Source organism: Salvelinus alpinus, chromosome 13 (genome assembly GCF_045679555.1).
Source record: "Salvelinus alpinus chromosome 13, SLU_Salpinus.1, whole genome shotgun sequence".
Classification (NCBI taxonomy): domain Eukaryota; kingdom Metazoa; phylum Chordata; class Actinopteri; order Salmoniformes; family Salmonidae; genus Salvelinus; species Salvelinus alpinus.
Genome location: NC_092098.1, coordinates 18,974,530 through 18,988,779, shown reverse-complemented (window position 1 = coordinate 18,988,779; position 14,250 = coordinate 18,974,530). Strand labels below are relative to the sequence as shown.

The 14,250-nt window shown below is 40.1% G+C and overlaps 1 protein-coding gene across 3 annotated transcripts in view; it reads right to left on the bottom strand.

The window, feature by feature from the left end:
• LOC139537260 (teneurin-1-like) overlaps window positions 1–14,250 on the bottom strand; it is a 184,481-nt gene that overhangs the window by 72,463 nt on the left and 97,768 nt on the right. For all 3 annotated transcript variants that reach the window (XM_071338378.1, XM_071338379.1, XM_071338380.1), the window contains exon 5: window positions 11,006–11,244. In XM_071338378.1, coding sequence (XP_071194479.1) covers window positions 11,006–11,244 — 239 coding nt within the window. The remainder of the gene's footprint in view (window positions 1–11,005; window positions 11,245–14,250) is intronic.

The following is a 14,250-nucleotide window of genomic DNA, read 5'->3' as shown; positions in this document are numbered from 1 at the left end:
TAAAGTATGTGACTTTCTAAGTAATGGATTAAAGAAAACCAATATAGTCAAAATTAAATATTTATTTAACGTGAGACTACGGAATGGAATTAATTGAGAAAGATTCTGAAAATCGAATTCCACCGCCACAATGTTTGGCTCCTCGTTTCCAAGAGGGGGCATGCGTCAAAACAGAGATTCCTTACGTTATGTAGTTCCTTTCCCAGTAATCCAGAGAGCATTTCTAAGAATGGCAGAGCCAGTAACCCACTGGCAGGATAAGCATTCAAATCTATTATGGAAAATATTTTCTGAGATAATTTGGAAGCTATTTAAATATTTAAAAAAGATCCAGAAAATTGTGTACTTGACAAACACATCACACCTCTCATGGTTTCTCAATCTGCAACAGGCTAATCACTGCATTACGATCCACAACAACACAATGCCCCATAACAACGTAGGAGTGGTTAAACAAAGGTGAACAAAGGCGAAACACAGACAGAGATATGCACTAACTCATTTCAGAGGAAAACACAAACACGTAACAACCAAAAGGAGGGAGGAGAGCAGGATAAGCAGCAGTTAACTACTTTGTATACCACCTGACTCATGAGCCTTAACCAATCCCAAACCCAGCAGGACTCCTCTGCACTGATTAGACATGGTGGAGACAGACATTGTATTTGAGAAAGGTGCTGCCCTGCATAACAGCCGTCCCCTCACTAGTGCAGCATTTAGATACTCAGATCAATGTAATTCACCCCTGATCACTTCAAAGTGTTCTCTTTTTCATCTGTCTTTAAACCGCAGCTAGGGCAGTCATATTGGAGGAAGGTCTTAAAGAATGCCTGTTGAAATGTTTTTTTGTTTTTGCAGACAGCTGAGTGGGAAAGCCTAATTAGACTGAAAGTAGTTCACGCGAATTTGCATCTGTTTTACATAGTCAGTGGAGGAATAATTGATGCTATCTGCTTTTAAAATGTATAATGCATATTCTGATTATGCCATTTAGAGGGAAGAATTAGATTAAACCCTTGTCCTCTACTTGGGTAGACCCGAGAAACAGACAGCTGTAAAGTTGTAATGAAATTGAGAGAGAAACATATCGCCTCAATAACAGATAAGAGTTTTGTTTGGGGTTTACCAATAATGAGGAAGAGAAGATTTGATTAGATGTTCTCTCTAAATAAGAAAGAGTGGGAATGTTTGGCTCAGGAGGCAACTGCAGTGTCCTCCTTATTAAGCCACATTGAACTATTGTCTTGTAACTTGTTAATTGATTCAGGTCAAACTGTATAATCACATTATGATCATCTTGTTGCTAATAAAAATAAATAATAATCCCCAGACAATTGTTTTTGCTCTACAGGAAAATAAATGGAAATCAGAATTATGAATCAACCAAGTTCACCCTGTATTCTCAACAACATGATCCAAAACGATTAGGTCTGGAGTAAAACATGCACATTTTAGAGCTCAAGTCAGTATTCCCCACGAAGACATGATAGTATGAGATGTGCCCTTTAATGGACCACAAACCTAAATAGCTACTTGCACCTTCAGGCCTTTACGCCACACATTTATAATGAGTCTAATTCCAATTTAGAGGCATAAAGTAAATTACGTTTCATCCATAGCTGTTATCATTTGACAGGCAACCAGCAAAAAAAATGGCTGGTTGACCCTTGTATTTGTTTTGCACCTTTTCTATGCACACTCACAGGACTCTACACACTCACGCACACTGACACTCCAACACACACACAAAAGCATACACGCACACGCACAAGCATGCACACACGTCATTTGCTCACACACACACACACACACACACACACACACACACACACACACACACACACACACACACACACACACACACACACACACACACACACACACACACACACACACACACACACACACACACACACACACACACACACACACACAACATGCACATACAGTGCAATCATCATACACGCTGCTGCTACTCTGTTTATCATATATTCTGATGCCTAGGCACCATACCCCTATACATATCTACCTTTATTGATCCAGTAACCCTCGCACATTGTAAATATGGTATTGGAACTGACCTTGTTAAGCTTACTTACTTTCTCGTGTTCTTCTTACTTCTTATTTCTATTTCTCGTGTGTTTTTGTTCTACCTTGTTATTTTTAGTGCTACATTGTTACTGATTACTGCATTGTTGGGTTTAGAGCTCGCAAGAATGGCATTTTAGTGTACTTGTGCACGTGACATTAAAACTTGAAATGGAAACCAATAGGGCTCTATCTGTATCTGTGCAGAGCACATGCCAGTCCGTTGGTTGCGCCTGCTGATCTGTCCTGTACGGAGATTGCGTGCCTCCGGTATCCAAACATACATGGCTTGAGAGATGCGGTCACCGGTCGAGTGTGTGTTGCTAGCTACCTCGTTTAAATATCAACAGTACTGCCACAGCAGCATACCATTGAATGAATACTTAAGAACACTTGATATAGCCTACATCATCAATATTCGGTCTTGTTGGCTAAGCGCAGCAGAGAGAGGCAGAAAGACAGAGTAAAAGACATCGAGCTAGCTAACTAGAGATTTACATCAAACCTCAACATCAATGATTGGCTGATAGCCCACCCTCTTTTCCCGATGTCAGTCATGTCTTTAGGAGGCACTGTAACTAGCTTGCTTACAATTTGTGATGATGAGTGAGCGTGTTGTTGCAGAAACAAATAGGCCTACACACACACACACACACACACACACACACACACACACACACACACACACACACACACACACACACACACACACACACACACACACACACACACACACACACACACACACACACACACACACACACACACACACACACACACACACACACACATACACAAAAAGAAGAAACAGTTGTACAGTTGTACATTTTGAGCACCTGCTCCCTGAAAGGCCCTCCAGGCAACGCTGTAAACTAGTCAGTGAATGTGCCCAGAAATAACTAAATCACAACACATGAACTGAGTGTTTGGAGGGCAAAATTAGGTTATGTTCCACAGTTGACCTACAACACTAGGCCCCCACCTAGTTAAAGTAGCTACAAATCAGGGCTTTATCCATGTGATAGTGAGATTACTGGGGGCATCAGTTTGCATTACTATGTATTGGTGCCCTGCAGAGTTCTGTGGGAAGACTTTGGGGAGGGGTAATGAAGAGCAAGCGCTGGATTGGATTCTCAGCAGGTGGCTGGATGTGTAGGATCCAACACCACTCTTGTTTCCACAGATCGGGAATCCAAGGAGGATTTTCCTAAATGCAGTTCAGTTCACAGACTGAAAGCATTGCACCACATGGAACTGGCTGCCTCCCACATCATATTAGCTCGCAAGTTAATAGTAGTACTACTAGTCGTGGTACTACTGAGATGTTGCAGTAGTAATAGTTCAAGCTGGGTAAAGTAACTTACAATTACATATTTGGTACTACAGTAGTAATTTCTAGTACTAGCTTTACAACAACTACCATCTTACAAATTATCAATCAATTAATTAATATTAATGATACAGAAATACTGTTGTGATGGCACAGTGTCTTCAGAAAGTATTCACACCCCTTGACTTTCTCCATGTTTTGTTGTGTTACAGCCTGAATTTAAAATTGATTTACATTTAAATGTTGTGTCACTGACCTATACACAATACCCCATAATGTCAAAGTGGAATTATGTTCTTAGCAATCTTTACAAATTAAAAAAAAATTAATGAAAAGCTGAAATGTCTTGAGTCAATAAGTATTCAACCCCGTTGTTATGGCAAGCATAAATAAGTTCAGGAGTAAAAATGTGTTTAACAAGTCACATAATAAGTTGCATGGACTCACTATGTGTGCAATAATAGTGTTTAACATGATTTTTGAATGACTACCCCATCTCTGTACCCCACACATACAATTATCTGTAATTGTTGTAATCAGTTGAGCATCACATTTCAAGCAGAGATTCAACCACAAAGAGCAGGTAGGTTTTCCGATGGTTCAAAAAAAAGAAGGGCACCTATTGGTAAAAAATCCCAGCAGACATTAAATATCCCTTTAAGCATGGTGAAGTTATTAATTACACTTTGGATGGTGTATCAATACACCCAGTCACTACAAAGATACAGGCACCCTTGTCCTGAATACAAAGCATTATGTTTGGGGCAAATCCAACACAACACATCACTAAGTACCACTCTTCATATTTTCAAGCATGGTGGTGGCTGCATCATGTTATTGGTATGCTTGTCATCGGCAAGGACTAGGGAGTTTTTTAGGATAAAAAGAAACGGAATACAGCTAAGCACAGGAAAAATCCTAGAGGAAAACTTGGTCCAGTCTGCTTTCTAACAGACACTGGGAGACAAATTCACCTTTCAGCAGGACAATTTCCTAAAACACAAGGCCAAATAAACACTGGATATGCTTACCAAGACAACACTGAATGTTCCTGAGTGGCTTAGTTACAGTAAAAAAAAATATATTTTACCTTTATTTAACTAGGCAAGTCAGTTAAGAACAAATTCTTATTTTCAATGACGGCCTAGGAACAGTGGGTTAACTGCCTTGTTCAGGGACAGAACGACAGTTTTGACTTAAATCAGCTTGAAAAGCTATGGCAAGACTAGAAAATGGCTGTCTAGCAATGATCAACAATCAACTGACAGATTGTGACTAATCTTTTAAAGAATAATGGGAAAATATTGTACAATCCTGGTGTGCAAAGCTCTTGGAGACTGACCCAGAAAGACTCACAGCTGTAATCACCGCCAAATGTGATTCTAACATGTATTGACTTTGGGAGTTGAATACTTATCTAAATCAATATTTATTAGTGTTTTATTTTCCGTAATTTTTATATTTTGTATTTTGTGTAGATTGTTAACAAAAAATTACAATTAATTCAATTTTAATAACACTTTGTAACACAACAAAGTGTGGAAAAAGTCAAGGGGTGTGAATACTTTCTGAAGGCACAAGAACCGAAAATTGTTCTGCCCCCATAATTTAAACGATGGAATATTGCAATAGAGTTGCATTAAAGATATGGGACACAGTCACCTACTGTAACACTAGCAGCAAGTCATCTGAAAGTAAAGGCCTGCTTAGTCAGGTGAGACCTCACATTGGCACAGTGGCACCAGAGGACAAAACATGAAAGGTAAGTCATACTTGGCGCTTTGTCAAAATGGCTGCCAGTATGCAGACGGGTGACACTTTGTACTGTTAAAAAGGTGTTCTCTAAGGGACTGAACCAGAGCCAATCAGCTCTTTAAGAATAGAAGAGGCACTAGAGAAAGAGAGACAGAGAGAGAGTAAGAGAGAGATGGCGGGCATTGTGGCAAAAACACACTCTAAAGGTTATTCTTACCACACTATCATGGCAGATTGATTATTATGTTGATCATTACTAGAGCATGTTTCAGTATGACACATAGCCTCTGCCTACCTTACGCTCTCTATTGTTGGCCAATAACAGGAAGAGGTTCATTAACCATGGTTGAGTATGGGGAAAAGATACTTCCTAATACCAGTGCTTTTGGTATTACTCCCACAGCTACTATGCTCAAAGTCCATTCTGAGCTTCAGGAGAGGTGTCAGTTCCAGTAGAGATTGGCACTTGATCTAAACTTCCCTGTACTGGGTGAAATAATTCACTGCCTGCCCCCTGCACCCCAGCCTCCGCTCTCTTCAAAAAGGGCATTGTTTGGTTTATAGAGCCACGACCAGAATACTAATGAGAGACTGAAGAGAAAATGGATCGATCAATACGATCACAATGAGGCATGAAAGGTCTGCTACCTTCAAGGCAAGTCGCCTGGAATCATAAATTCCTTGGCTGCCCGGTTCCCTTTCACAGAGACTCTGACTCGGACACTTTGACATTACTCAGTCTTATTGATCCTAACACTTTTCCGTCTGTTAAACCAATACCACAGCTGACAGGTATCCTTTACAGTGCCCTAATGAACTGAAAAAATCTAAACATTTAATTTTCTCCAAGGAATATTGTTCTCCTCTCTGAGTCACAGCCTTTCAATACACATTGGAGAGAGATATCTAAACTTCATTAAGGCTTTTCTTTTACTCAATACCAAAAAACTCCTCAAAAGGTAGAGGATTTTTATTGCTTAGAAGTTATTGCACTAATAAACATAATTGGAAAAGTAATTAATTGGCAGTCATTTTGCAGGTGAAGTGTTGCAGTTGAAAGAACCGCTGTGGGACTACTCAATCACAGAGATGGAGGAGGAGAGAGAAAGGGGTGAAGGAGGTGGTGGAGGTGGCAGGGGAGACATTGTTCCTTCCTGTGTTGACAGCATTCTGACTTTGAAAACAGGCAAATGTAACTTCCTGTTCAGCTTATATCACCTCTGGGTATGTGGGTGACATTTTGGAGCATTTTAATTAGCACCAGGTTGTCCCCTTAGTGAATGAAGAGTGTTTCTGAGGAGAATGGAGTAGTTGGTACTTACTCCCAGTCGGAGTCAGACAGTGTGGCTTACCGTGCTATATCAGCAGTATGACTGCATGTTCTTCTATTTCTGCCTCTCCATAACATTTTCATCATTCATTCATCGCCCTGGGGCTTGTGCGCCTCCTCTAAGTATGACACAATGACATGTCACCGTTGTCTTTGAGGCATTCCTCTTCTTGTGTTGTGTGGAGTCAAAATAGCTGTATGGTGGGGGGTCTACAAAGTGTCAAACGCAGATTGTCCTTACATCTTAACCTTTCACTGGCCCCACCACCTCCTGGAGTTTCAAGGATGCTCTACACAAACAGCAATGCATTCTCATCAGAAAAGTTTGTTTAGTTATTTGAAAGAGAACTTCCGCAAGTGGAGAATAAAATGGAACGTGCCCTTCCCATGCGCCAGTGTGTTTCCTTTGTTGTTGTGCTAGAATTGGAACACATCACAACGATTTGCAAATCAGTTACACAGTATGATACATTCTACTTCTGATATGGCTAAATGTGCATACATGTGCTTTTGATGGAGTCTTATGAAGACAAATACTGTCCATTGAAAACATGTTTGAAGAGATGGATGCACGCACAGCAAATCGCTGCAATGCAAATGTTACAACTGGCTGCTCCAGCCAGCCCCTGCGGTCCTGCTGCAACTACAGCAAACAAATGCCATGGTAATGTCTATTCTGGGGTCCAGACTAGCATGAACCAAAACAGATAGAGTAAATACAGTAGATAAATAAATAGCAGGGTTGATCACACCAATGGTGACATCAAGCAAAGCCATAAAGGCCTGTGTCAAGGCACAGAGAGAGCCTTGACACAAATCTGTGATTTGTGATGACTGGTACCTTCCATGTTCATTGAGATTTGTGATGTGTCACCCCCGAGGAGAGACTTGTGGGTAATAGATTTTCCACCTTTGTTATTTATTTGACATTTTTATTTACAAAACCAACATTATTTGTGATGACAGTACATCTGTTCATTTACGATTTGGACTGAGTGCCTAATAACGAGAGGGAATGAACATTTAGCTGCTAATTTCAAAGCTGTTTGCAACTGTATTTCAAACTCAGGAATGTCATCAGCATTTTATTCATGTAGCCTACTACCGTAGACACATAGATTTTTTGGTCAATTCAAAATTGGTAATGTAGCATTTATAGTAGACAAATGAATAATAAAGCAGAGAGCTGTTAAGATGCAGTCAACGTTTGTTAGACAGCGGAGGATTTACAATCCCTATCCCTCGCCTGCACACAACGGAATGATGGCTACCTTTGAAATGGCCTTATTAAAGGGGTGTTCATGCACGGTCATGCAGTTTAGTAAATTGCAGGTCTGAGGATCAAAATTGGAGGTCTAAAGTCTTCCATCTTGCTCTGTGTTGCATTTCCTAAGATCTTTATCGATCTAGTGTTGGAAGCTTAAGGGCATCATCTCAATTAGGAAAAACACACAGACGTCTCTGGGTCAGAGCCATCCACAGCCATGGCACATGAAGGTTACAATGCTCTCATATTAATATCAGTCAGTCCTAGAGACAACACTATGCCAGACTGAAAGACAATGCCTTAGACATCATACTCATGGCTACGGACCTTAAACAATCAATCTGTTGTTCCTCTCTGATCACTAGGTTTATTGATAATCTTAGTGAAAATAGTAGGCAATATGACCTCATTGATATCTGAATCTAAAATGGATACTGATGAAAACAAGGTTGCAACAAAGTAACACTTTCTCTTAATTAAATACTATCAATATGTATCTATAATTGACATTATAGAGGCCATATAGATTAACTACCAGTGTAATATCATATGTACAGTATCATATGTACAGCAACTACATCGTACTTAATGTACACTAGTAAGTCCATGTAGTTATGGAGTAGGCCTACTTACATTACCACTTTGGTATGGACCTATTTTTGTATTTTCTTCTTCTAGGAAACAGTGGGAAGTATAAATAACTATCTCTACTGGAGCGCCTACCTGCTACATGACATCCTTTCATAGTGTAGAATAAAGGCTGGACAATAGCTACCTAATGTAAAGTGTTATGCAACAGTCTACCTGTCCTTTTCTGTATGTCTCTTGTCCAAATACTGTTGTTTACAGTTATAAAGGACAAGAACACAACCAATATGACAGTTACAATACCAAAATTACACGATGATACAAATCCAACGACCAGTACATGTTCAATGTGTTTAAAAGCCGTGGAAATAATTACCATCAGATAGTACTTAAGGAATGTTTGCTTCCTGTATCTTACAGACTCACAAACAACTTTTGGATGGATTTTCAACTAAACTATCCATTCATCCTAGTGCATGAAATAAAATAAGAATGACACTGGGAAATAGTTGGAGAATGAGACAATAAAGAAAGTAAATACAAGTGGAAATAGAGAGCGATTTCAGTGCCAACAGTATCTGTATATGCATTCAATATTTTTGAATTTGTATTAAGATATTGAATTTAAATTCTATATTTTTGCATTTGTAATGGTCAAATTGAATCACATGTTCTAAAATTCAATTTCAATTTAATTTAATATTAAAATTCTATATTTATATACTCATTGTCAATATGGTAGATATTGCATTCATTGTCTTTGTTTACAAATTACAATTTCAAGTTTACCAAAGTTTCATATATTCAACTTCCCAGAAGTATTCAGATTCAGTTTTCAAACGTGGTTCTCTAAATTCAGATTCAAAACCAGAGACAACATCCAGGTACTTAGCCAGCAAGGAATGGTAGAAGAGAACAGATAGATTCAAACGCTCTCCATGTTAATCAGGTTTCTGCCAGTTTCTGAAACCAATGTGGCATGTAGAATTCATTTTCTTCCTATGAATTTTTGCGTTTGAACCGTTTGGGCTCTAAGCTATTATGACCCCGTTCCTGAAAGCTAAAACCCTCTGGAACATTAGACACATTAGAAGGGAGTGTGACAAAAAACACAATTTGGCCCCCATAAGAATATAGTTGAATAGCCCTGTCATAGCCCTTCCAAGGATAGCTTTTCCACTCCCAATTTAATCTTTCTCTTATGACTGACTGGGTTTAAACCTGATCTACTGCATGTTACAAGACTGTATTAGAGCCCACTTAGCTGAAGCCCATAGGGATGAGTTCAGGAAGCTAACACAAGTCTTCAAGTCTCCAGCAAGGTTACTCATCAAAAGAGCGTGGACCTTAGTTCTATTTCACCCCCTTTTGACCTCATACATGCGACCTTGCCTGAGACCTGAAGACGTGTTAGTTTGACTGATCGGGTTCTAACCCAGGCCTCCAGTAAACTAGACAATGTCACTTTTCAGGTCTCTGACAAGTTACTCATCATGTAAGCGTGTTCCCCGAACCACCTGTGTTACACTTCACCCAACTTTGACCTCCTCCTCGAGACCCATCCAAGTAACAGACCTTAGGCTTTAGCTCAGAAGCTAACAAAGTCTTAACCCAGTCAGTCACCCTTATAATGAGTACCCTTGCAGGAGGCTTGAAACTAATACATGTCTAACACAAACCAACACATGTCAAACTAACACGTCTTCAGGTCTCCTGTGCGTCCTGTGAGCATCATAGACGGGAACAGAAGCACGACCATGTTCCAGAGGGTCTTAGCTTTTGGGAATGGGGTCATAATAGCTCAAACGGTTCAAACGCTAGAGCCAAATTCATGAGAAGAAAATGAATTCAACATGCCACATTGGCTTCAGAAACCTCCAGAAACCTGATTAACACAAAGGGCATTTGATTCTATCTGTTCTCTCGGCTCCCGAGTGGCGCAGCGGTCTAAGGCACTGCATCTCAGTGCAAGAGGCGTCCCTGGTTTGAATCCAGGCTGCATCACATCTGGCTGTGTTTGGAAGTCCCGTAGGGCATCGCACAATTGGCCCAGCGTCGTCCAGGTTTGGCCGGGGTAGGTCGTCATTGTAAATAAGAAGTTGTTCTTAACTGACTTGCCTAGTTAAATTTAAAAAATACTATCTTCTACCATTCCTTGCTGTAAAAGTACCAGGATGTCTCTGGTTTTGAATCTGAATTTAGAGATCTAAATTTTAAAACTGAATCTGAATGCATCTGAGAAGTTAAATATATGAAACTTTGGTCAACTTTAAATTATAGTTTGTAAACTTGATACACAGACAATTAATGCAATATGCACCATATTTAAACTGACTAAATATATATTGAATTTGAATATTCACTTAAATTTACATTTCATTTAAAAACTGAATGCAATATGCAATATTTAATTCAGTTTCAAATGATGAAATACAAGTTCAATTTACTAATTCAAATATTACATTTGTGCATTACACATAAAAAAATATTAAATTCTAAATCTAAAATACATATTCAAAAATATTGAATTCAAATATAGTTTCTGTTGGCACTGAAATCACTCCATATGGAAATGTTATGCTTTTGTACTATACTGAATTGTTAAATAAATATAGATAATATAGATAGGGAGAAATACCCAACTTACCAATGACGTATGTGAGCAAAAGAGCGAGGGTTACGGTGATAGCGGTGGCGCTTAAGGCAGTGCATTTCCAGTTGCAGCACTTGTAGGGCTTGTTGAAGGTGAACATGGGTCTGGAGAAGGTGCTCCTGGGTAGGGGCCGTGGGGGTGGGGAGTACACTGTGTTAGATGTCAGAGGGTAGTTCTGACTGGCAGCGCTGAACAGGGCAGAGGAGCCTGAGCCATGTTTAAACAGGAAATGCCTGCAACACACCAACAGAAGAGGTTGACATTAATGAGAATATACACAACATAGCACATTACCATACATTACTATTTCATTGTTAAACACTTATGTGTGAACATTTACACCTTTGTGCACCAATAAAAAATGGTGTAGATATGACATGAATAAATATGCATAGATTAATACCCTTTCCATCTGCGTAGTACTTAAATAGAATACAAAACAGAATATACTTCTGTTAGTTACTTGTGTACTTCTAAGTTATTGGTAAACTGCTAGAAATGCACATCATTAAAATCAAATCTCAAAATGCAATCCCATTTCCCTCCCTGGCCAAATGATATACATCCTAAATCTAATTAATGAATGCTCCCAACAGGCAAACTGGCTTAATATGTACACTCCTGAGAGAGAGAGAGAGAGAGAGAGAGAGAGAGAGAGAGAGAGAGAGAGAGAGAGAGAGAGAGAGAGAGAGAGAGAGAGAGAGAGAGAGAGAGAGAGAGAGAGAGAGGGAGAGGGAGAGAGAGAGGGAGAGGGAGAGGGAGAGGGATAGAGGGAGAGAGAGGGAGAGGGAGAGGGAGAGGGAGAGGGAGAGGGAGAGGGAGAGGGAGAGAGAGAGGGAGAGGGAGGGGGAGAGGGAGAGATAAAGGGAGAGGGAGAGAGAGAGGGAAAGATAGAGCGAGAGAGAGGGAGGGAGAGAGAGAGAGAGAGAGAAAGAGAGGGAGAGAGAGAGAGAGAGAGAGAGGGAGAGGGAGAGAGAGAGGGAAAGATAGAGCGAGAGAGAGAGAGAGAGAGAGAGAGAGAGAGAGAGAGAGAGAGAGAGAGAGAGAGAGAGAGAGAGAGAGAGAGAGAGAGAGAGGGAGAGAGGTAAAAGGAGAGGGAGAGGTAAAAGGAGAGGGAGAGGGAGAGAGAGAGGGAAAGATAGAGCGAGAGAGAGGGAGGGAGAGAGAGCGAGAGTCTAAGACATTTATTATTAAATTCTTACAGCTGACAGTGATGCTGAATGCTGTGCTTACATTGATTTATGCTAATGCTGAAGGGTGGCCAATTCCTCTTCACTGTGAACTTGACCTTGGAACCACTGCCTTTATCTAACAAGCTGTAGGCGGCAGTGTACAGGGAGGGAATAGACCGACCAGCGGAACAGAAGAACACAAGGGGGGAAAAATAACCCTCATTGCTCAGGTCCTTAATTAGAAAAGGTTTTAATACCATTAGCCGCTATCTTTAATGTGCCCAATTAAAGATGGGAGAGTACAAAGGTCAGTTTTATAGAAGATTATATCACAGGGCTTAATTGCTGGGCCAATTTTCGTAGACAGCGTAATTAAGTTTAAGTATGGTTCACAAAGGGATAAAGTTATCTGAGACATGTTTGTTTTGCCACTGCAAACACAGCATCCCGTGGTGTTGGGTAATCCTCCTCACGGTCTGCAGAAACACTCATGAAAACTGACTGAATTGTATCGTTCAGTCATGGACAGCAGACATCCAGTTTGGATCAGGACAGCACTGAGCTCAAGACTGTCTGGGATATTGAGTCACTGTTCTGTTGTAGTGCTGTAGCTGACACTTGAAAAATGCATTATTAAGAGCAAAAAAACAGTCAATAGAGGACCAATCAATTCCTGTCTTTGTGTAATTGAAAGAAATTAGGAGGAATATGCTTGTGGTCTTGAATATGGTCATTATGCTGATGTGACAGAAATCTGGAATTGCATTGATGTTGTGTCAGTGCCATATCATCAGTGTCTTTGTGTTCTCAACAGTGCATCGACTCGGCTGATGTCATTTAGACAAAAGAAATTAACTGCTTTCATCCCATACTTTTTGATGCTTTGAGGAAGGTGTTCAGGAGGAGGAACTAAGAAATTGGATCATTAAAATACTTGTTTCCCCCCCCAAGACTCCTGTAATGATGATCTGAGGATCACTCTTGATCACTGATCTTTACAATTGATTACTTTTCTTCTGTTGTCTGTATTTTCTATTGATGAGGTAGTATCTTATGTTAAACCGCCATTTTGTGAAGGTACAGTATGCCTCTATGTGCGTTGGCCAGATGTCATAGGGAGCGTTTCTTCATAATATCAATCTGAAGGTGTTTGTGGAGGTGGGTGATCCAGAGCACCTCATTTCTAGTAATTTCAGCAGTCTGAAAAACACTTGATCCTACAGTATACAGTGTTAATTGGAAGGCAGCTATGCATAATTGGTAACGTCTGCCGGTGAGAATTGACAACACAGAAATCTGAAATCAACAAAAATATGATAAATATTCTGTATTTTGGTTTATTTGGGCGAAGGCAAGAGCAAAGTGTTACAACTATGTCAACAGCACATCACACAGCCTGTACAGCGAATGTGCAGTAATACCAGTTGTTACAATTTTCTAAATGTAAAGACAAAATATCAAATGTGGTGGTGTTATTGATATCTGGCCATCACATCAAACTTTCAATCTCATTACAATTGACAATGGTGAGATAAACAAGGCCAAGAGGAGGTATTGGATAGCAATCTGCTGATCTACATGAATGCTGGCATTGTATTAGGTTGAATATCGACCACAGGTTAATCAACAAGGTTCATTTAGGTGAGAACAGAAAGTCAGCACATAGCCACATCAGGCATGGTGACTTTCTCATCTTCTATGCAGAGTGGGTGACCTCTACATAAGTTTGGGGCCTAAATGAGCACAGTCAATGAGATCTACCATAAGGGAGGGAGGATTTACCTACTCCATCAAATTTAAGATGTTCAAGTACCACTACCCCTCCTGCAAACCTAATTGTGTTCATTTGTCATTATTGTCACTGTTGTACATTACATACACCTATGAGACGTTATGGATGTTTTGAACACAAAGCGTGGGGGAGAAAACATGCCTAAGGTAGGCCCTTGTTTTCTAGTCTCTTACTAACACCCTCTCATGCCAACTGAGTAATGGCTTCCTTGAGGAGGTATTATCAACCATGGAGCTCCTGCATCCATTCATTTGATTGCTTCAGTCCACTGAATC